Source organism: Haemaphysalis longicornis, unplaced genomic scaffold (genome assembly GCF_048455015.1).
Source record: "Haemaphysalis longicornis isolate Haplotype H1 unplaced genomic scaffold, Haemaphysalis longicornis Haplotype H1 scaffold_3, whole genome shotgun sequence".
NCBI classification, from domain to species: domain Eukaryota; kingdom Metazoa; phylum Arthropoda; class Arachnida; order Ixodida; family Ixodidae; genus Haemaphysalis; species Haemaphysalis longicornis.
In genome coordinates, this window is record NW_027526335.1 from 30,064,306 (window position 1) to 30,088,590 (window position 24,285).

At 48.0% G+C, this 24,285-nt stretch overlaps 1 protein-coding gene across 1 annotated transcript in view; it reads left to right on the forward strand.

Moving 5' to 3' along the window:
- The window catches only part of LOC144173208 (vesicular glutamate transporter 2-like), a 30,664-nt gene extending 7,054 nt beyond the window's left edge, over positions 1–23,610 (forward strand). The window contains exons 2-11 of the mRNA XM_077701714.1: positions 3,198–3,313; positions 4,675–4,789; positions 5,846–5,933; positions 7,659–7,736; positions 8,657–8,790; positions 9,212–9,343; positions 15,689–15,818; positions 19,474–19,572; positions 21,476–21,606; positions 23,131–23,610. Coding sequence (XP_077557840.1) covers positions 3,198–3,313; positions 4,675–4,789; positions 5,846–5,933; positions 7,659–7,736; positions 8,657–8,790; positions 9,212–9,343; positions 15,689–15,818; positions 19,474–19,572; positions 21,476–21,606; positions 23,131–23,340 — 1,233 coding nt within the window. The 3' untranslated portion in view covers positions 23,341–23,610. The remainder of the gene's footprint in view (positions 1–3,197; positions 3,314–4,674; positions 4,790–5,845; positions 5,934–7,658; positions 7,737–8,656; positions 8,791–9,211; positions 9,344–15,688; positions 15,819–19,473; positions 19,573–21,475; positions 21,607–23,130) is intronic.
- The last annotated feature ends 675 nt before the right edge of the window (positions 23,611–24,285 follow it).

The following is a 24,285-nucleotide window of genomic DNA, read 5'->3' on the forward strand; positions in this document are numbered from 1 at the left end:
GGCCGCCTGCACTTTCATGCTTTGCGCACGGAAGCTCAACATTTAGGCCCGCCGTTCCGCTGTCCTTGCCTGCCCCTTGTGCTGCCTCGGCGACAGACGGCTGTTCATTGTCCGCCTCCACAGAAAGAAGTTCGGCAGCTAAGACATCTGCCTCGCGAGATTCCACGATCTCATCGGTAGCAGTGGAAATGCAAAGGGGTTGCTGAACAACTGGAATGGCTTCAGCCCCCTCAACTGCAATCCCTCTCTCCTTCTCCCGTGGCGCTCGAAGCGCCCACGAGGAAACGAACACTGTGAAGACAGTGGTGTCCTCTTCGAGTTCACCAATCCTGCGAAGCTTCGCTTTTTCATAAGCGATCTCCGCTCGCCCTTGGGCTAATTGAGCGCTAAGCTCTTCAGCTGCCCATGCGGACGGGCTACCCGCGCCCCGGCTACCCGCTAGCCTTGCTTTTTCTAAAGCGTGCTGGGCATTTTTGAGAGCTATCTCCGCTCTCAACTCTTCAATCTCGAGCACAATGGCACTAACCTTCCGGTCGGTGCCGCGACATCCCGTTAGCATAGTGGCCATGGTGAACCCGGAGAAAACAAATCAGGGCCCACCTGTGCTCGCTCCGGTTCGGTCGGGTCGCAGTGTCGCTGATGCAGCAGCTCGTGGACCCGATGCGCCGCTCTCGCCGCTGGGATGGGGCCGTGCTCCCTGGGCCGGAGCCCACGAGGCCTCCCGCTGAGGTGTCGCCCCGTTGAACCGCGGCTTACGCCGCCCTGGGCCGAAGCCCCCGAGGCCTCCCGCTGAGGTGTCGCCCCGTTGAACCGCGGCTTACGCCGCCCTGGGCCGAAGCCCCCGAGGCCTCCCGCTGAGGTGTCGCCCCGTTGAACCGCGGCTTACGCCGCCCTGGGCCAGAGCCCACGAGGCCTCCCGCTGAGGTGTCGCCCCGTTGAACCGCGGCTTACGCCGCCCTGGGCCGAAGCCCACGAGGCCTCCCGCTGAGGTGTCGCCCCGTTGAACCGCGGCTTACGCCGCCCTGGGCCGAAGCCCACGAGGCTTCCCGCTGAGGTGTCGCCCCGTTGAACCGCGGCTTACGCCGCCCTGGGCCGGAGCCCACGAGGCCTCCCACTGAGGTGTCGCCCCGTTGCCGTTGAATCGCGGCTGCTGCCGCACTGAGCCGGAACTCACGAGGCCTCCCACTGAGGTGTCGCCCCGTCGATGCTTGGAGTCTGGCTCGTCGTTAGTCGGAGCCGAACCTTGCGTTGAAGGAGTCTCTCCGCAATGCTCCACCAGCTCCAGCCGATGGTCGTGGTGATCCTGCCGACTGCGCCAGTTAAATTTCGCCTCTCCATCTTCTTGGCGAACTGATGGAGGCGAAATAGGGATGTTCTTTTGATGCGCGAGCCGAGAGGACGATCTCGACTCGCTCCGATGACCGACGACCGATGCTTGGAGCGGGTGAGGGATGAGGACTGCCTTCCTTACTGGATATTAGGTTTATTTACAATATTTACATTACTCCAAGTTTACATCAGGTCAGAGTGACGGTTACATTGTCACTCTGACCGCAGCAGCCTGTTCGGCCGAGATCTATACTAAACTAGATCCCCTCTCGACCGACCCTCGACAAAACCCAACACTCCGGTTTTGATACGAAAAACCCCGCCTCCAAGAAGGGGCGTACAAGAAAGAGAGAAAAAAAACCTTTCAAACAATTAATAGAAACCATTGATTGGCCACAGGAACCAGCCAATCACACACATGTCCCCACCTGCGGTCACGTGACCTAACACTCTCTCTTGCACACTCATAGTGCGTTTCCTACGCACGCTGTTACACCCGGCCAGAAATTACAGGACATCTGCGGCCTAAAGTGAACCATCCATTACGTTCAGCGGGCGGCATCCGCACAAACAACAGCCAAGCCCAGGGCCCGGAGCGGTCCCCGCGCGGCTGACCTCCCTCCGCGCGACGCCTCCCACGACGTCGGGCGTCTGCGCGCGCGGCGTGACAATGAGGGTTGCTAATTCCCTCCCAGACTAAAGGGGCGCCGCCGGCCACCTGAACAGACCACGGGGAGAGACGCTGCCAGCCGAGGCGACCATCGTCGAGGCGAACGACCCGTCGACGAAGAGCGCCCGCCGCCGGAGTCGAAGATTTTCCAAACTTACACCGCGCGCGCTTTCAACACTAAGAGATACGATCATCTGGCCGCCCGTCAGCTTGTTATGCCGAATGACCCTGCCACCCTCGACGCGACAGAGGCACTCAGGCTAATCGCCCCCATCCTTTGACACACAAAAGGACGGGCACAACAGCTCTCCGCGGCTCCGAACTTGGCGTCCGCGCGGCTACATGAAAGGGACACGGGAAAGTAGCCACCAGCGGAGGCGACGCCAATCCATGGGCCACCGGCGGCCTTCATTAAATACATGCGGAGCCCGAACTTAACAGCCACCGCCATGAAGCGTGATTGGGCGATTGTAGTGGGGCCTCGGGAACAAGTCAAGAACGGCAATAGCTCATGTACGGTATCACTCCGCCTAAGCGACGGACCCGGATGTCAACCAACGCACGCGTTTTGAAAGAGGCTATGAATGCGTGATATCGTCTGCCTTTTCTCGCGTAGTTTGTTTGTTGTCGATGCAGCAGTTTACAAGCATATTAAGTCCAAAAAATCACGAAAACGGCTCGTGCTACGTTCAAAATATTTCCAGTAACGCACTAATTGCGCCGCGCGGGCTAACATCTGGCTGCGGTGATGAGGCACAGCGACAACTAGTTCTATTCGAGTATAATTCCGTTCGACCCTATCATTTGAATGCGAACGTCCAGTAAAAACACCGATAAAAATGTTATTAGTTCTGGGCCATGATATGTCACTCCTGCCCATATTACGTCACTGTGGCGCGAAATTTACAAAAATATTTCTTGCATTTCTTTTGGTTAAAAAAAGCGCATTTTGCGGATACAATGAAGCTTAGAGTTTTTTCAAGGGCTATATCTTTCAAACTAAATAAAGTTGAGGTGTGCTTTATATTCGTGGTTCCTTTAACTCTCACGCATAGCGCTAGCCCGTGGGGCTTTCAGGGGTCGCTAATGGTCTGGTGGTGGTGGAGGCACTGACGTTTCGAGGCAGTCTTCACTTTCTGGTCGGTTCCGCGACCATTTGCAGGCTTTAGCTTGTGATCGTCTTGTGCGCGCATTTCAGTGGAAGGACTACGTGCCGTACCGGCAAAAGGAGCCCTTCGTATATTCTCACCTGCTGGGACTCCTGCTGAGCCTCATGCCGGCGTCCCTAGTCAGCGTGAGCTGCGGAGCGAACCGGTAAGCCTCGCAAATGCTTCTTTATGTGTATGTGCTATCAGAGTGTTCCACAGGCGGGGCAGAAACCCAAAAGTGAAAGTGATCACGGGCGTACTTTAGGGTAGTTTTCGACCCACAGTACCTGATGGCAAACTACCAGAGAAGATCAGTAGTTGTAGCAAGTGTTAATAGAGCTAGCGCACTCGCTGAAACGTTTCGGCGTATTCCGCTTCGACTTCATAAAATTGTCCATCCGCCACATAAAACATAAGCACTGCACTGCCACAAAAAATAAATCACCTTATTCTATTGAAATGCCTTGAATGGGAAACGCTTAGGCTTGCCGAGTGTATACACTGAGCCCACAATCGGATCCCCCCACCGATAGGATACCGCGAACAAATAAAGCGACGTACTGCATATTAGAGAGAGAGAGAGAGAGAGAGAGAGAGAGAGAGAGAGAGAGAGAGAGAGAGAGAGAGAGAGAGAGAAGGCTCTTTATTGGAAAAGCAGAGAGGTTTGCCGGCATTTACAGACGCCTACATGCTTATCTGCTGTGGGTTGGGGATGTGCGAAGAAAAGGCCCAAGGAAGAGCTGGGCAGAAAAGAAAAAGAAAAAAAAACTGTCGCGGAATTGGTGCGGTAGCGGACTTACATGCATATTTTTGTTCTGAGCTTGGGACACATAATTTACAATTTTGAAATTAGGCCAATTTCACCCAAATAAGAGAACAAACTCCGTAGAGCTTCGCGCTCCTTTGACGGACGAATCCATGGTCCTAAAATAGTTCTGAGAGTAATTGGTCCCTGTTCTAGACGTTCCATGCTTTCAAGGAAGTGGGATCTCGGTTCCATGTAGGCCGTACATTCTAATAAAATGTGTTCAATTGTTTCGACACAAGCCCAATTTTCGCAGTGCGAATTTGGCGTCACTCCAAGGTGAAATAGGTATCTATTAGAAATACCTTCACCCTTGAACCTCGTCTTTAGCTGTGCTGTATTTCTAACCTCCTAACTCCAATTTATGGCTAGCCGGCCACACCTTTCTCAGCTGGTGACATTCCCATCCGCAAGCTGTATCGAGAGCAAGGCAGAAGTGTGGCATATAGAAGCTGATTGATTGATTGCGGGGTTTAACGCGCCGACGCAACGCAGGCGATGAGGCGCGCCGTAGTGGAGGGCTCCGGATTAATTTTGACCACCTGGGGATCTTTATCGTGCGCCGAAATCTCGTACACACGGGCGTTTTTGCTTTTCGCCTCCATCAGAAGGCATATAGAAGCGGGGCTCGTGTTGTTTGCTTCTTTTACTTATCCTTCGCAAGCTTTACCGCTACAACCGTCTTGCTCCTTCGCCTCTTTCGCTGTTCCCGGCACGCGCAGGGTGTTCGGCGCGTCGCTGCTGACGCTGTCGGTGCTTCTGGAAGTGGCGCCCCTGGCCATTCACCTCGGCATCCACGGGCTGGCCGGCGCACAGTTCCTCAACGGAGCAGCTGAGGTCGGGCGTAATGCCCTTTTACTTGCTCATATAAGGACTATTTGTTTTCTTCAGAAGAAAAAAAAAATGAAAGAAGCTCAAACTAACGCGCAAGTCTTGAAGGCAGCGAAGCTGTGCGCAACCTTCACGACCATCACGAAGGGTGGTGGGGGGGACAGAAGATGTGACTCATGACTCACTCAGGGGGATTGGCCAGGAAAGGGGCGCTCACCGAGAGAAACTATATGCTCGGGAAATACATTTAAATAAATAATTTACGGTAGGCGGTAAGGGAGAAAATAAAAACAAACAAAAAAACTCCCCGAATTTTGAGACTGTTTAAGTCCATGATTGCAGCCGATTTGCTTCTTCGCTGCCGCAACGACCTGTACTCCACGACTGTTGCTATAAGTGCAAGCTTTCTTTACTTTTTTGGAAGTGATAATCATTGTAAATCGCCTTGGAGGGGCGTATGCTATGACGTGTCTTTCTCGTTCCGAGCAAGTGTTGCAGCGATTACGGCGAAATCTGTCTTTTTTAAATTTTTTTTGGCCAATTTGGCCAATCTCTCTAGGTTCGTATGCTTGGCTTGACAAACGTGTGCCGGGGACGCTGGGCGGTCGACGTGAGGCACGCACACACGAGCGCGCAGCATATTATTGGTTTTGTTAACTACCGGGTGATCGCCGCGAGGCACGCGCTCTCGTGCGCTCGGAATTTTCTTGGTATTTTTAACTGCGGGCACGAAGCTAACAATTTGCTAAACAGCTTTGCTGTTAGAAACCAACGCATGCGCTCCACGAATGTCTTTCTTTGACTCGGCCAGATCATTGCGGGTCCGAACACGGATCCCAAGTAAAACTCGGGGCCGATTCCATTGTGAAAGGAATTGGTAAAAACAGAGACGAGAGATTAATGTCTGTTTATCATTCTCTTCAGTCAGTCCCTGCCGCAACCACAACCTTGCTTTTTCCGTAAAACAGAGGGCGTCTTACGATCAGTACCATACGTTCTGGGTTCCGCTGCGTAGGGTTCTCCACCACCATCAACTACTTCGCTGTTCACTCAATTTCGCAGGGATTTGTGGTGACGTCCCTGTACGGTGTCTTGGCCGACTGGACCCCCGTCGACGAGAGGACGACCGTCGTTGCCATCGTCACATCAAGTAAGTGAGAAGCACCCACTGAAAATTATTCAAGGATAGCAAGGCCCATGCACGCGTATGTTAAGTTCAAATGCGACGCCTAAGCCCTCCGATTTTTTTTTTGTGGGGGGGTTATTCTGCAAACTTCTTGATCTCATCTGCCCATCTAACTTCCTGCCGCCCCCTGCTACGCTTGCCTCTCTAGGGATCACTCTGTTACCTTTAATGACCAACGGTTATCTTGCCTTCGCATTACATGCCCTGCCCACGTCCATTTCTTCTTTATTTCTATAATATGTCCTTAACACGCGTTTGTTCCCTGACCCACTCCGCTCTCTTCTTGTCCCTTAATGTTACACCTATCATCTTCCGTTCCATTGCTCGCTGAGTCGTCCTGAATTTAAGTTCAACCCTCTTAGTGAGCCTCCAAGTTTCTGCCCCGTAGGTGAGTGCCGATAAGATGCAGCTGTCGTACGCTTTCTTCTTCAGGGACACTGGTAGGCTGCCATTAATTATCAGAGGATGCCTACCGAATGCACTCCGCCCCATTCTTATCCTTCTAATTATCTCAGCCTCACGGTTGCGATCCGGGGTCACAACTTGGCCTAAGTAGATATTCGCTTACCACTTCCACTACCTTGCCAGCTGTCTCAAACCGCTGAGATTGTGTAAGGAAAAGTAAACGCTTACTGAATGGGTGCGCGAAAGAGTTCCTCCTTGAATCTGTCTGAGTGCGATCTCTTGGCTTTTAATTAAATGTGTGTGAGAACTGTGGAAGGTCTGTCTCCCGATTCGATAGTTCTGAATGATTTCCGCGTAAGTCAAAAGAAGTGCGGAACCCAGCCGCTGAGACCATGGCACGGTCTCAGCGGCTGGGTGAGAGAGATCTCTGGCTTGTCGAGGAGCAAAATTATTGCCTGTCAATGCAGAGTGGGTGTAAATCGACACGATGTCAACCCGATGGTAGTGGGGTGTCGCTCGAGTGGTCGAAGTGTCACGGGGGGCCACCCGTCTCGGCAGGCGATTTATCAGTGAGTACAAGTTTGCGGGCAGGTTGGGTGAGAGCGCGTACAATTGCTAGTTCTTCAGGGTCCCGGAAGTGCGTTTTTCTGATTAAAATGCTTGTTATGAGGGCATTATTGTAGGTTGCCATGGCCTCTCTACTGTGGTTATCCATGTAATTGGCCGCATCTGTATACACTACATCGATGCGGGCTTTACTTCAGACTTCTTTACGGCCAAGGTGGAGTCCCGTGTGCATTTTTTTAGGGTGAGGACGGACTGAGATGGGCTGGCGCCAAGCGACATATAAGTGGCGACCATGTGGGTCTGGTCAGGGCATACTTTGGGCTTTCGCTGGTTTCAGTTTCAGTTTCAGTTTCAGTTTACTATTCATTCCAAAAAGTAGTACAGTAATATTATTATACAGACGTTCATTTATTTTTTATTGTCTGTTAACCAGCCATAGCTTTGCCGGAGCGGGCTTTGTCCCCCAACTTTTTTCCTTACGGGGAACATAAAATCAATAAAGAAATAAAGGGAATCCCAATTGAATGTAACGAAGGACCGCATGGCCTGCCTTGGTTTTGGCCAGTCGAAGATGTTGACTGCTCGTGTCCCACATACGGCCCAGTTGAAGCGCGTGACTTCGAGGTAGATATAGGTCACAAAACGACTTCACTGGTAGTCACAAAACGATCGACTTCACTTGTTATATGTTCATTTGTTTTCAATTGTTTTCGCAAGCCACGCTCTTCGGAGGACGCAGCATGTTTGAGGCAGCGGAGTTCGACTTCGTCACATCTCCCGTGATCTTCGCAAACGGTGAGAAAGTGCTCTACCATAGAGAAATAATTTACTTCTCTACGGCTCTACTGAGGGAACAGAAATAGATAAGCTGATTTTAGACGCTACAGCCGTTAGCACTGAAATAGCCTGAAAATAGGGGTTTGCATCATAGTCGCGAAGTTGACTGTCTATTCCTTAACAATTCATCCGAAGATGCTAGGCCAGCCCGTCGGAGGCGTAGTAAAATGAAGGCATATAAACACTTGAGTTGACTGAAAAGTAGGATGTTGCTGTCTGTGTATCTGACACGCAAATGACCATATCCCTACTCTGTGCTATATGGAGTAATGCCTACAGAGAGGCTACCTCAAGAACCGCTAAATTATTTGCAACGTCACTTGCTCAAAAAAATCAACCACCCCTCTGTCGAAACGACCGCGACGGGGGAACGCGAAGCTTTGCAAAATGAAGTCCAATACCAAACGAACTAACCCAGAAGCGAGCGTACATACCTTATTTATTGCAGGATAGCTGTAGGAAATTCTGCGGCTACAAAAAAGACTGAAACAAGCAGGGACATTCTCACTTAGATCGTTATCTTTATACCCGCCGCGGTGGCTCAGTGGCCAAGGCGTTGCGCTGCTGAGCACGAGGTCGCGGGTTCGTTTCCCGGCCGCGGTGGCCGCTTTTCTGATGGAGGCGAGAAGCAAAAACGCCCGTGTGTACGAGATTTCGGCGCACGATAAAGATCCCCAGGTGGTCAAAATTAATCCGGAGCCCTCCACTACGGCGCGCCTCATCGCCTGCGTTGCGTCGGCGCGTTAAACACCACAATCAATCAAATCGTTATCTTTATCCAGTCAGCTATCTTATCAAACACTTCACAGATTCACTGGCCAATCACATTTCCTGATCCCGAGAGTGTCTGCCTCTTTCCTTTCTCTTTTTGTGGACAGTCGCCCTAGGTATCGCCTGGTTCGTGCTTTGGTACCTGCTGTTTTTCGACGATCCTTACCACAACGAATCGGTGACGGAAGAGGAAAGGTGCCGTGTGACGGAAGGGAACGGCCGAACGTCTCCGAGCTCAGAGGTACTCGCGTACACGTTGTAAAGTGAGTGTAGGGACAGAAGTGGCTTGTCCTAGGAAGTTTATCACTTTAAAGCTTCTTGTATTATGCATATTTTTGTTGTTGCATGCTTCGTTATGGAGACAGCTATCTCTCTGAGTTTCTCAGTTATCTTGAAATTATCGATAAGTGGTCCTTATCAGGATGTCTTCCTTCCCCAACGGAATATGGAGGGGAAAACGTGCATTATATTTTTTCCTCCCCCCCGCCCCCCATCACTTTTGTAGGGGGCCTATTTAGGTAGGTAAGCCTTACACTGTCAGTGTCGGTCTGCGCAAAGAAACGGCCTCTGCCCCACTCGGCCTTCTTACAATCTATGAAGTAACTTGCTTGTAACTCGGAGACATGTGCGAACTAAATGTGGTACATACGTGGTCCATGCAGCCGGGTCCTGTTCCCTGGCGCCAGATACTTCGAAGCACGCCGGTCCACTTGGTGTGCCTGTGCGTCGCAGCGGGCATGGCCGAGCAGCGGCTCGGGAAGTACAACTTCCTCATGTACCTCGGAGGGGCCTCCGTAAGTTGAAGTTGAAGTTCTTTATTCCAGCCGTGTACAAGGCGTTCATGCCGTGTTGTAAAAACAAAAACATATTCTGGAGGGTAGTGTAAGACGTAGAGCGAATGGATCAGTCGTCGTAATCATGTTTGTTTAGCGTTAAAGGCGAGGTGTACGATAGAGTCTCGAGACCGTAATTTGTGCGCGCAGATTTCATGCGCCAGTGTTCATGGTGTCGTGTGTCATGGGAAAATTAAGTTCTCGTGTAATCTAGCGCTGTTAGACAGAAAAGTAACATTGTTTTGTATTTGAGTTTTGTATAGTTGGAGAAGGCGAAAGTCGTAAATGTGATTGACTTTCGCAATGCGATATTTAGAAAACAATAAAACAATAAGTCTATAAAAATGTTCGGACACGCCGGCGTAAGGGAATTATTGGCGTCGAGATGTACACAGCGAGCAATCACAGGTCAAATAAGAAAATTTTGAAAACGGAAATTCGCTAAACCTGGGTTTACAGGCAAAAAATTGGCCGCGTATCTGCTCCTTTCGTTGCAAATGTCAAAAGACGATAGTCTTTGTAGACATTTGCCAAGGAAATGCCCCCCTTTGCTTTCCCGCTCACCTCTCATGCTGTTCCTGTACCGTCGCGCTAATCCTAAGGTAAACACGCTAAAGGTTTGCGCAAGGCGATTTGAATTTACCGCGTTCCACTGCTACAGGCCGGGTTCCTCGATGCCAGCGCTGCAGTACGGCGTAAACGCGCGTGAATGGAGGCGGCCGACTACAATGTTTATAGAACCGCGTGGCCGTGCTCCCAGTGCGTTCTAAGCAGAACGTGGAACCTAGCTAGTGGAACCTTTCGTTGCTGTTGCCGCGTGATTTTTCATATGCCGCCAGGAGGCGGCGGTTTTCTGCAGTAGATGTAGAATATCATTTGCTATCGAAAAACCAAGCATCCTTGAATTTTTAAATAAAGGAACACTGCAAATATCCTTTGTGTACTAATTTCCTGTCTTATATTTGCGTAATGTCTGTATTTGCGTAATGTCTTGTTCTTGTTCAACAAAGTTGACAAGTATGAACATATAAATCGGGCTTAGACGTTTACATTTGGCTGTGAGTATATAAGACTATTGTGCAATATCAGTTTTACTTTGGCCGGGTGGCTGAATCGAGTCACAGACAGACAGACATACATACATACAGACCAAAATTTCTGGGTTTAAGTAGCCCAAGAAAGACTATCGTCTTAAAAAAAAACCTTAAGTGTACTTAAGCACGTTTAATGAATTGGAAATGCGAAAGCATCACTGTCTAACTGAATGCTGAGACGCTGCTTCCGCCTTCCTTTGTTGAGGGGTTTCGTCCTCTTGCAGCTGGAGACGCTTTACTGCGCGATCCACTTCCGTATTAAAGGTTTCGGATGGCTTTGGTCTGTCTCCTACGCGTTGTACTGCTGCTCGTTCTGCTGCCGTGCAATTGGAGATTCATGGATGCGTTCATATTTATTTATTGAGATATCAGCTACACCTAACTTTGTCGCTAAACAACAATAGCAAATTTTATAACCGGAGGGCATCCGCGTAAGTCGTTTCGGCCTGCGTCGAAGCGAATCGCGGTAAAGGAAAAAAAGCTTCCGTTAGCTTTTTGTTCGCATTGATAATGATGAACAAATCAGTACAACTAACTTCTTAAGCTGTCAGGGAAAAATAATCAGTGCCCTTCGGCTCTGTGAAGGACAATGGCCACCGACGCTGGGAGCAGTGGAAGGAGTGCGCGAAACAAAACACATTTGTTTGTAATTTGGGATTGAGCTTGCTTCCTAGCTAATTAGCTGAATAAAACTTGGAAGGGCTACAGTTTTATTTTAGCTGCTGCTTCCCTCCCACGTCGTAGACATCTTATCTGTGTAACACGCCAACCTAGACGGCCCTACCACGGATGACAGCAGTCAGGTCGGATCGGGCCGTAACACGTCCACGTTTAGATCTCTCAGCAGCAGAACGGGTATGTTTACGGTAAGCGCGTGAAGCCTGCAGCGAGTGCACGCCTCCCCACCCCCACGCACGCGCACGCCGCGTATGGGGGAGATGGCGTGGCAAGAAGTGTAGATCTTATCGGAAGGGATAAGATGTATACTCCAACGCTCCAAGCCATGCACCCTGACCAACGAGTTGCATCTGGAAAGCCAGCTCGCCCTCTTCCTACGAGGGGACTGACCCGAGCCGACCGTGCTATCCTCCTCCGTCTGCGAATCGGCTGTCACCGTTTGTCCCCCTCCCGCCCTGTCCTGCGACAGAGACACTCACGCATGCACTGTGCGAATGTCATCAACATTCCCAGGTTAGACCCGTGCTTACAGCATCGTACGGGAAGCTAGGACTGCATTCATGCTCTCCTTCGAACCTTTTGTTCTAGTACTGTTGCCCTTCAATTCGCAAGAACCCGTTCCGTGCCCTGCAAAACTTTTAAAAGACAGACCGGCTACGATGCTGCCAGTGCTTTATGTGCTGCACGATAAATAATCCATCATCTTTCTTCTGCTTTTCTATCATCTTTTCTGTCTATCATTTCCTCCTAGACTGCCTTGATTGAGGTGCCCTCAACCCGAGAGGCAATTATCGGCTGATTCATTTTTTACTCTTTTCTCTTTCAAAAACTTTACCGCACCTTTTTAAAGTTGGGAGAAGTGTGAAAGCTTTCTCGCATAAAACTGCGTCAAGACTGCGTCAAAAGTGCGTCAAAACATTCGCTAAATGTGCGCCCAATCAATCGTCAAAACTTCAAAGGGGCAAATCGCAAGAGCAGAAAGAACACGTGCGACGATTTTTCGCCCACTAAGTTAACCCATCTACGGACGATTTAAATGTATACGTGCACGGGGTTTATGAGATAATGGTATACTATTGTACTCCCTCTTCATGATCGACGCGTGTATTGTCTTATCCAAAACTTTTCCCTTTTCGCGACTCAGGTAACCGTTTTGACACATTGGAAGCCCGGTTTGACGCACGCGTCGTGTGTCCAGAGATGTTATCAGAGCTTTTCGGTCGACCAACTGGTCTATATGGAAATGCATTAGCTTTTTGACAAGAAGCCATCGGTCCCACTAAAATGTTTCCGCTTTAATAAAGCAACACACCATGGGAAAGAGGCGGGGACAGCGGAAAGGAGTATGAAATTTACTCCCTCTGTAGGTGTCCGTGCTTCACTGCGCAACACATTATGTGGGAAAGCCAGCTTACAAGTACCAAGCTTACACCGATCTTTTTGAAGTCGGCTTCACGTCTAAATCGAAATGCTGGGAAGACATTTTTTAGGGGTCATATAAGAGATATCAAAATATGGAGCCCGTAGATTGGCTTCTTTTATTACAACACGGAAGTGTTTTATTCCCGGATACACCAAGATTTTGCTTACGTCATATCCGTTACGGAAGTGACACCATTACAACGAAGCAAGCGGCCTGTAAAGGGTGCACCCCTGCACACAGGGTCTTCTAGAGAGGAAGCAACCTTTAGTAATAAAGAGTACGTTATACTCAGGGTTGGTCGTTTTCGGGTTTTATATTTTAACATGAAAGTGTTTTATGCCGCGATACCCCAAGATTTCCCTGACGTCATGTCCGTCACGGAAATGACGCCAGTACACCTTTGCCGAAGCGACCCGCCAGCAGGACGTCGCTCGCCAAAGCACTCCCACAAGACAGCTGCCGACCTGCAAATCATGCTCAGCTGCAGATTTCGCTGCACATTTCACTTTCGTGTTTAAATGATTGCTATTACGGAGGAATCAACCACAGTTTTTTATAAATTTTTCCATACGCTGAACTTAAGTCCCTCAGTTTTCGTTTCCCATGCCCTATTTTAGTTCCACACGGACGCAAGAACTGGCGGTATTAGACACATACAGCTTCGCTGTAATAATAAACGCACCAGCCCTGCAAAAGTAAACACAGAGCCAAAGTTTCGCTACTCGTTTCCAGCAGAGGTTCAGAGAAGGATGATCACGTAGTGCGTTGTGTGTCTTGGCGGCACGGGCAGTTGTGGCCGTTCGTGAATTAGCGCAGTCGCGTTAAAGGGACACTGAAGTGATATGTAAACATTGCGGGATTACTTGCGCAAATTGTAGTCCGGAGTCCCCAGGCCATGTTTCGACCACCCTGGGCGCGTTTACGCGATTTTATTTAGTAGAAAAATTAATTCGAAAATGCTGTCCTCCTCTCTTTACGCTCGCCCATTTTCTGCGGCGTTTTCGTGTGACGTCAGGAGGGGATAAGCTGGCAATTGGCTGCGCCGCTGCGCTACTGCACGGCTCCCCGGCCTTCAGACAGAGTCAGTCGGCCCAGCGCTTCGTCCGCCGGCCGCCGACGGGTCGTCGCAATTCGTTCGCTCAGTTGAAACGAAGCCAGGACACGTTTGTGAATGGTAGAATTTGTCTTTCTTTACTTGGTTAGTTTGTACACTGTATCTAGCTCCAAGTCAAGGTCGCTTCACACAAGCGCTGCACAAGCTCACATGCGACGCTTCGCTGACTGGTATGCCAGTAAGAAAATATAAGGCCTCTTGAAGGCGGGAGAAGAGTAAGCGAAGTCAATATAGGTACTAAGGAAATAAAATCAACTGATATTTTTACCGTACAGCGTAAAACTGGGGTGCGGGAAGCACTTTTTTGCGCTGGGCGAACAAGCACAGCGGTCAGCAGCGACTACGCATCTGCGAACGCTTTTCCGTCTACGAAATGCAATTGCTAGACGTGAGCTATTGTGGAAACTCGGGCGACGCTTACTGCACGAGCGCAATACAACAAATAGTCAGCTAAGCTGCTTGAAATGCCAAAACTAAAGAAAAGTGTAAACTGGTTGTACAATATATACCCTATATTACCAATGCCAGCGTAGCCCGCTCCGTGGCCGAGCGGTCTGGGTTGCTAGGTATGCCTCCGCAAGTATTTTGCAAGTCACGAGTTCGAATCCCCGCGGGTACGTGCTTTTTTTTTTGTAAGTTAACTTTTCCGTTTTCCGCCGATGTTTTCTATATTCAGTTCACCTTTTTTTGGGCCGCAACATTCATGGCTCCGCGAACTAGTTCACAAAACGCGCGCAGGCTGGCACTGGCGCGCTAGCGAGTTCTCGTTGGCGTGCTGTTGCCATAAGCACCGACTGCTTGCAGGCAGTGGGCACAGGCCAGAATGAACAGACCCTTGGCCTGGTGCGAACACGCTTTTTACGACACAGGCATGAGGGAGGCAAGCTCCAAATATGGGGGAAAAGCGCATGACATTTGGGCGTCTGCGGGTACGCGGAGGGCGTTCATGCACTGCGTAGGTTTCGGCTAGTGAATGCTACGATTCCAATCCGTCCTAGGAGGCTTATCTTTATGCAGTTTTACAGCTGACAACATGGCAGAAGCGCGGTACGATGATTACTGAGTTATTGAGAATGTCCATCCAACAACGCCAACGGTTGTGTTTTGCAGAACCGAAACCGAAACTTGTTTGGTTGCTCACCTTGGGCATCGTCCAATCACGGTGCCCGCTCCTCCTAACGTCACAGCTTTAGTTGGTGCGGCCGCCGCAAACCACGCATGGTAGTTTTTCTTCTTTCGCGCTTTGTAAAATAATTACCGATTTGTCAACCGAATAAACGATGAAAAGTGTGCTAATTTGAGCCAGTCTACGCAGTGCAAGCAAAAACGGGAGCTTGACAAATTCACTTCAGTGTCCTTTTAATTCTACGTACGTTCTCTCTCTTCTTCAGTTGTCTTTTACGTTGAAGCGCAATGTTCTGGAATACGTAATGCAACAATTTCTTAAGAGGCGAAGAAACTGTGGGCAGTTACATAGACCAGGCGTTTGCATATATTAATGAGAAGGCATAGATAGTTGTACGAAGCAGTGATGTTTTAAAAAAGGTGTTTGACTTCGAGATTGGGCTAAAATACGGGAAACTTTGCAAATACTTCTAAAAAATCCTTGATAAGCTGGCCAGTAATGCCTCCTCCATTAAACGAAAATCTGCTCGAGGTAAAGGGAGAGGAGGAAAATTTTTAATGAGTGAAGGCGATGTGCCGGCGTTGGAGTGACAGCGCATTCATATAATCCCGGAGTAAACGGTAAATTACAAGAGGGCGATCTCGCAGTAGGCGTAGTCTTAACGTACGTCTATCATGAATATTAATACCTGCTCGCGAAGGCTTGTTAAGCCTTCATAAGATTAGCGCTGTGTACAGTTCTTCCATCGTATACGCCACGAGGCGGCCTGTCGTCGATGCGCTTCAGCGAGGCGATAACAACCTCCCGTTTTTATTAGGCATATTGTCTTCCACCGACCTTCCTTCCCCGCCCGTGCGTCTGTTTTGTCCAGACCTTCCCCTCCCTCTCGTCGGTGCTGGCGCTAGCCGCGGCCGTGGTGACGTGCGGCGTCGCGAGCGACTGCCTGCGCAACAAGGGGCTGGTGTCAACGACGGGTGCTGCGAGGATCACCTGCGTCGGAGGTACGCATTATGGCCTCGTCAAGTTGGGCGCGGGCAGTTTCACGCCCCGCCACTCGTTTTCCGCTTTGAAAGACGCATAAAGTATGCCAAGTCGCGTGGATTAGTTCGCCCTGTATGATCCTTAAAAAGTTAGTTCATCGTGGGGAGTTGCGCGTGCAGAGGATTATGGCAAGTTGTGCGAATTTCCCACCACTTTTTAGTCGGTATGAAATGTTCGGTCCCCATAATCGCCCGTGGAAAGCTGGCAGCACGAGATAGAGTTTGCTTAACCAAAGCAGGCGCTTTCATGGTTGATACCTCAAAACGTTTTCAGCGCGTAGGGGTATGCTTGCGAGAGATAGCGCTTATATAGTACTTGCTGGCGAGTTTCTGGAAACAGATTCAATTTTAAAGCTTTGCGATAAGATCGCTTTGCGTTTGGCTACTAAGTCTGGTGATCGGCCCGCCTTACACAAAACAAAGGGGCGGCTAATTTTGAATTATTCTCGAGAGTTTAGCTTTGCGAATTCCACTTCAAATCTCTTCCTTAAGATTCACGCCGGCATACTCCTCGTCTTACCAAATCCCCGCATGCTTCCCAAAGGCATGCAGCGTTATGCAGTGTCAGCTTAAAACAAAACGTGACTTGAGGGTATGAAGCTGATACACAAATTTTCATTAACAATGGAAATAATCCAGATGCATTGGCGAACGATGACAGAACTTCACTCTTACAACAAAGATACCGTGCCGACATTTCCCATTTATACGTAGAAACAACTAGCGAACTTTGTGGGTTCAGGTTTTGACGTTTCTGTGTTCACGCTTGATTTTGTTTTGATTGTGAGAGCGATTTTTTTTTCAATTGATTGATTTTATTGATTGTGGGGTTTAACGCTCCGACGCTGCACAGTCGATGAGGCGTGCCGTAGTGGAGGAGGGCTCCGGACTAATCTTGACCACCTCGGGATCTTAAACGTGCGCCAAAATCTCGTACACACGGGCGTTTTCGTTTTTCGCCTCCATTAAGGAAGCAGCCGCCACGGCCGGGAATCGAATCCGCGTTCTTCAGGTGAGGTCTGATTATCGGAACGAGACAAGAAAAAATAGTGGATAACAAAGTAAGTTGTAAGGACTAAGAAATTGGAATAAACAATGAAGTGTCGAGAGCGCATGAGAAGTAAGGATCACGAGGGCATAATGTGTGACACACCGGGGCAGCACAAGAGTGCTAGGCCTTGAAACACCATTTGTGCACCAAGTTTTCTCTGCAAAAGCAAAAATACAGATTATAGTGGCTGTGTCAGATATTCTCTAGGAATCGAGGGGCGCAATTTTAGGTGAAGTGAAGTGAAAAACATGTTTCAGGTGCCCGCAGATGAGTAGTGTTTTCCTCTGGTTCGAGGTCATGAAATAATAGGCTAAAATGAATATTTTTGCCCTTGACCACTGATCATGGCTAAATTCTTTCTCTCCCAATAACAATAAAGGTGAAAGAAATAAACGGAAGTTCCAAGTCCTGGCTAGGACTTCTAGAAGTGTTCTTGGAGCTTAGGTGTTACCGCAAACTCCCTCCCTCCCTTTTTCCCTCCTCCTTTCCTCACCTGTCCTGCGATACATTTCAGTGGCTTTTTTTTTGGTCGGCAAAACTGAAGGTAGACGCAACAATTTTTGGCGGTTTATTCGAGTTGGGGTAAGCAACAGGCCACCTTAAAGGGACCCTGCAACTCTTTCTCCGACATTTTTTGGAATCCTAAATGCTTGCATAACGTAGTCAACCAACACACGCAGTACTTAGATAAGGGAATCGCAAGGTACCTCAGCTAGAAATTACGGTTCTATGCCCATCACATAACTTACAAAATTGCTCAAAAGATTTTTCTCTCTTTGCCGGTCTTGGCGTTCTTCGACCGCTGGAATTAAGTCCTTACGGTGTTGTAGCGGCTATTGGCCGGTTTTCATTCAGTTGGGGCCCTATTCTCGACTGCACAAATTCCCGGGGAATTTGCGGGAAGTCTTTTCTCATTGGCTTTCAATTTTGGTCACGTGCTTCCGTTTTACAAAGTGGTTGTGTGTGGTTTCGTCATTTTAACGTTTCATGACGTTTACTGTCAACAGTTCTAAAGTTTGCCTTATTTCTCTTTACTGAAAGCGCATAATTCTTGGCCGGCAATGAAAAACTAGACTAAATGCACTGGACATGACAACGTAGGCCTGTCTGCTACTCAACAACAATACTGCTTGTAATACATGCCCTCTCTGTGATTGGCTGAGAAGGCGGGACGTAACTTAAACAGTTGGCTGGAACGATCACGTCACACATTGGCAACTTCAGCCTGCGTAAAAGTAACGTAATGTTACGTAACAGCTTGAAAATGGCGGCTGCTTTTGCCGCGAAATAGGGAAAAAAATTTCGCCGACCTTTGGCGCCGCAAAATGTCCGGGAATTCGCAGCAGGCGCAGTTTCGCATGACGCGTGGTTTGAAGCTTGTTTTCTACGGAAAGAAATAATAGTTTCGACTGTTTCCAAGTCAGCGATCACGGAGCATACAAATGGCATGCAGTATTTCGCTTTTATGTTTGGCAATAAAATAAAAATCATTTGTTTTGCGTAACCGCAACATAAAAAGGCAGTACAAGTCTCTTTATGACAAAGAGAACCCGATGCATGGCATTTGTCCACACTCGTCCTAGTAAGCTGTTTGGTCACATGATCGAACTCAAGAGAAAAATAACAAAGAAAAGTGACTGTTTTGTTTATTATAGCGCTGATTGAAGTCGAGCTTGACGAATGAGTGAATCGGCGACATCGGTGCGCTCCGCGGTTATCAGGCGTAGCGCTTCGCTGCTCTTATGTGTCATACGAGCGATGGTCGAGGTCGTCTTTTTCTGTGATCACGCCATAACTGTGAATAAGCAGCAGACGATAGCGCGACGGTGGCGGCGGCCGGGAAGGTGATAACGCTACAAAGCTTGCATTGAAGCAGATAGCTCAATTATGTTACTAAAAGCGATTGAAAGAAATAAATAGATACGCTAAAAAAGACTGTGTGATGTTCTTTAGCTCAACATCCCCCTTTCGCTCACTTTTGGATCAACGTTACTCGATCGCCTTGGGGTGTTGACGCCAATTTTGACCTGCAGAAATATGTTTCCTTTGCCAACCTAAGCTACCGTCCAATTTTTTACAATACGTGCCAAGGGTTTTATATCTTTTATCACAATATTTGATACCTTAGTTGTGATCTTTATGTGTGAAGCATCAAATTACACTGCATGTCGTCATAGCTATTCGTGCAATACGTCACTGATTGCTTACGTTGTGCTTACGCAAAAAAACAAAAAAAAAACATGGCGAATTGCCCGGGAATTTGTGCAGTCGAGAATAGGGCCCTTGAAGCAATAAAAACAGTCGATACCCACTTTAAAAAAAGCCACAAAAGCGAAGCAAAAAGGAAAGGCGTATCTGGTGCGACGAGCAAATCACGCAGTGCGGCTCCGTGCTGGCGATAGCTATAGCTTTCGCAGCGGTTCCAAACGCAAAGGAAAGAGTGAAAGCGTTTATCGGAAGTGTTGCAGAGTCCCTTTAAATGTTTCCACAATAATGTGAATAAGCTTAGCCTTTAGCTACGCGTGTATGGTCGTTCAAGGTGACCTTTATTGCGTGGGATTTCAGGTCTCACCATCCACGCCTGCGCCATCATGCTTCAGGGCTTGAAGGAAAGCCGCTGGATCGAGCACATAGCCATGACGGCGCTGGGAGTGTTTTTCGTTGGTGAGAGTGGCATTTCCAACGAGATTTTTTCTGTGCACACAAAAGCGAGACTGCCTTGATGCTTTTGCTGTTGGTGACGTTTTCCTGAAATATTCTGCGATTTAAATATAGGATATAGACTTAAACTTACACGTCTTAGCTAAGTAATTAAACATTGACGGCCGTTCAACCGGTGAAGCAGTGGTATATTGCGAAGGCGATCGGGCGCACGCGTCTAGCCTCACACGATTGACAGCCTGCTAGCAAACACCGCCGGACGATGAGGAAGTAAGAGGCAATGAACGAAAAAATTCAAATCCCTCGGTCTTACGATGACGATGGTTGAAACGCGAACCTTTCTTGCGTGCGAAAATCAATTGGCGAAGTGCCAGAGTCCAAGCTGCTGCAATCAAAGTACCGAGATACCGAGCTTTTTTGGAACACATGTGCGATTTAAAAATGCAAAAGAGTGATTCGCGCACTCGAGGCTGCGACAGGTGGCTAGTTCTGCTTCGACGAACTGACTATCTTCCTCAGTCTGTAAGATGTACTGTCCCTTCCCTGCTAACCAAATGGGGAATTGGTAACACAAAGTTAAGTGGCTACACCAGAAAAGAAATGAGAGAATTGTTTTTTAAAAAGTTGTTAACACACACCATTCTTTATATATATATATATATATATATATATATATATATATATATATATATATATATATATATATATATATATATATATATATATATATATATATATATATATATGTTGGTCAAAACTGTCGCTAGTTTCTCTTTTTTCTTCTTTTTTTTTGCTTTTTACCTTTTCGTGTCTATGGAGTCAGTGTATAGAAATATTTCGATTTTTACGACTCTTGTTTTTGCTCCTGTGTTACTGCAATTACTATTCATTGTTCATCTGCGCATGACAGTGTATATTGTTCCTCGCCAACTCTTGAAGTCAAACAACTCTGTTTAACAGAGAAAAAATGGGAAACAGAACACTGTTATTGTCTACGCGGCGAGTGCGGGCCCTCAGTCACCTTTCAAGTGGTCTTGGTCACTCCTCGCCTGAGAGGACCCCCAACTTCTTGTTGGAAATAAAGGCTGAATTGAGTCGAAGGTTGAAAGTCAAAGCGTCAACGATCAAAGTGCACACCACCTCAGAGTTGAAGTCCAAGCGCCAATGATCAAAGTGAAAACTGCCTTCGAGTCAAAGTTTAGACTCAGACAACATCCAACAAATCCCTCGCAAGAAAGCTGAGCGCTCACAGCGAAGCATTCAAATTCGCTTTAAAATCCGAACGGCATCAATCATGTCAGAATGGCGCGAACGGATAGACGTCGGTTTCATAACGCGAGGTACCCAGGTTCGAGTTCGACCACGGGAAGTGTTTTTCGTTTAAACATCATTAACATGATCGAATGACCACACATAATGAAAATTTGGTTACGTGGCGGCAGAGAAAGTGTGACGAAAGATGGTTAAGGATGATGAGCCATATATTTACAGTATGCACATACATGGCGGAAACGGCAGCGCCCAGCCAGGCCGCGTACTGCCCACCTCTTCGTCGTCGTTTGTAACATCGTCGTTCTTTCCTTCTTGTAATGGCACTCTATGAACGACTGCTCCCAGGTGGTCGCTTCCGCAAGGGGGGGTAAAAGCATGAGCATCAATGCGTGAGCATCAACGCGAAACACGCGGTTTCAAAATATAACTCCCGGAGTTGTCAATTATATGCCTAATTATGATAGATTCAATAAATTAAAGGGCTGCATCCTCGCGAGCTGTCAGAGCGCGTATTGCCCCTGCGTCAGCCCTTCTATCGTTCAAGACAGCCTGTATTTTACTTAATGGGATCTATACGATAGCACTCGTTGAAGCGATATCATTTTTCTCAATTTCCCTTGCCAATCTGTCCCAGGCATTGAAACAAGTCACCTCGACATGGCGCCCCGGCACGCTCCAGTACTGAAGGCGCTTTCGGCCACCACGCTGGGGGTCTTGCTTGGCGGAATCAGCGTCTTCGCCATTTCCGACACATCCTCTCTGGCGGTGAGCAGCGCGTGCGTTTGTTACCAGGCGCGATGTCATTTAATCTCGTTACGCCCTCATAACACGAACAGTGCGTTACGTCACTGAGCGCCCCGCTTTTGAGAATGTTCCGTTCCAGCACTTTTAAAACTGAAAACGAAGCACCAAAACTTTCTTCAAAGAGCAGCAGTGCCGAAGACTGGTCGTATTAAATAAAACAGTCTCTCTGTACACGGCGTAGTTTACTCCTATGAGCCTCCAGTACACCACTGCTCGAAACGAGCTGGTCAAGAGAACACCGGCGCTGACCGCGAAACGAAGCATTATTTTTATATGCATTACCACTTCTGTGCAGGCCCTCATAGCAATGCATTTGAAGCAGACTTTAATGAAATTGATTTATAGCGCTATGGGGTAAATCGGGTCTTAATGAGGTATTTAATAATGGGCCCTAGGGTGTTTATGCTTCTATATCAAGCTGTTTATACGTACCGTGAAAAAACGCCTTCCAAACAATGCGTCTGTGCTTATAGCATAAAAATCGGCTTGGGCTCGGTGCGTAGTGCTCTATAGTGATGCATGAGCCCTTAAGGAAGTATTTGATAAAATGTCCTAGTACCCTCAAACTTTGATATCAGACTTCCTGAATTGCTCTAAAGACGTCTTCCCAGAAATTAATTTTTGTATAGCAGCCGAAAAGATTTCAAAGGGGCCCGGTGTGCAGCAGAGGGATGAATGCTTACGAATTATTCGACAATATCCACTTGGCAGTTTCGTAATTTTTTTTTCGAAGTTAGTTTGAAGGCTTTTGTAACGTAATGAGCTGCGTCTGATTTTGCTTGTTTACTTAATATTTATGGCGGTAAGCAGAACTCTACGAACCACTCCTTCCATTTCCGTCACTGCAGGGCGGCAGACGATTACAGGGCAATTTTGAAGCAGCGGTTCTTTGAAACTGTAAACATTATGGAGCAGTTGTCCCAAGCGCCTGCTCAGCTATTAGTCCAAGCAGATGCGACGTTAAAATATCTCTGCTAGCAAGTATTACGCACTAATGTTTCGGATCACATCCTCCCAAATGCAATTTTTCGGTAAAAAATTGTCGCTTTGAAACAAACTCTCTAATGCTCGCGCGTAGGACCATTCGGTAAGGCTGTCGTGATTTTTCGATCGTGGCGGTTGCGGTAACAACACTGTTTTCGTCATAGTATGGTCCTGATAAGATGATTGCAGCGTCAACAAAGCAGCGCTAAAAATCTACGCCAATACACCAGCCGAATTTCGCCAGGATATTCTTGCACGCAAACATTTTTAACGGCTGTCTGCCAACTATGTGTTACAATGTTGGTAGTTATAGAGAAAATGGGGGCTGCTTATCTTGTGCCTGTCATTGGCATCATCATAGGGCACGTGACACACGCAAAGGCGATAATAATAATAATTTACAATGATATTTATAACGGGGGGTCACAAGCCACAGGGCAGTATAAACTGTGAACAATCGAATTAAATTCGGGTAATCGTGTGATATCTGTTTGTTTTCAGAGCCACCGGCTGGCACACGTTTTCATCCCCGTCGCTCAAGTGGTGACCGCCCTGCTCTACCTGCTTTATGGTCGCGCTGACCTTCAGACCTGGGATGCATTGCCGGAGCTGCGCGAGCAGAACGCTGTCTGCGAGTCGGCAAGCCCGAAGGGCTGCCAAGAGGAGGTCCAAACTCAGCGCCCCCAAGGGAACATCGAAGAGAACGTGTGAACGCTTGTCCAAATGAACCGCCTGATCGCCTACTTCGTTGTCTATACGTTTAACGTTCTTTTCTTCGTTCCTAAATCCGGTTGTATTGCCGTGTTACACGTGACAATACAACATGCGGGGAAAACGCAGACGGTCAGCGCGTATACTTCCAACTTTCCCGAATATGACTCTTATTTGCCAAAACTAAAATAACAATTCAGAACCTGTTCTTCCTGCCCCGAGTTCCAGGCTTGATATGAGACTAAATGAACGAGAAGCTTGTGTACGCGGATTACCCATCAATAAATAAAATTACATAATTAAGAAGAGATCGTTTTGAAGGTTGCCCCAGGGATGCGGGCAGCATATTGGTTCAATTGAGTAAAAATACCTTCTCGTAAGGGGTAATTAATTGTGACTGTTTCAAAGAAGGCCAGTTTATACTGCTAGTAGAAGTTCGTTTCTCTGTGCCTCCCGAGCCCAAGCGTTCGACGTGAGACCATCCGGAGAAAGTTGATTTTACTGCAAAAAGAACGCTTTTTTTTTGGTGGTGAAAAGGAATGCTTGTAGCGTAATAGGCCTAATGGAATTCTGCGTGTTTACTTAGCATTTCCGGTGGCGAAATGTGATGGAATATGATTTAGAGTGGTTGTCTTAGAGACTGAATTACGACCATTCCCCTAGACCGTGCACTGTATTCGCACCACCATTTCAATGGTCGCGAGGCTATAAGATATTACTACTACCACATCGATCACAAGGATAGGTGGATTTCTGGACTTTTCTTCCTACATTTTTATTTCACCAAGCGTCACAAGCAAATACGACGGTTAACAACGCATTTTAATGTTGCGACAACAGACTGTCCCTAGCGAAGCGCAATGAGCAAATAACCAATTTGATTGGAACCTTGCGCTGCGCAGTTTGGTACACTGCGCTGAAAGAGGTCGATTAAAATTCTGGTAA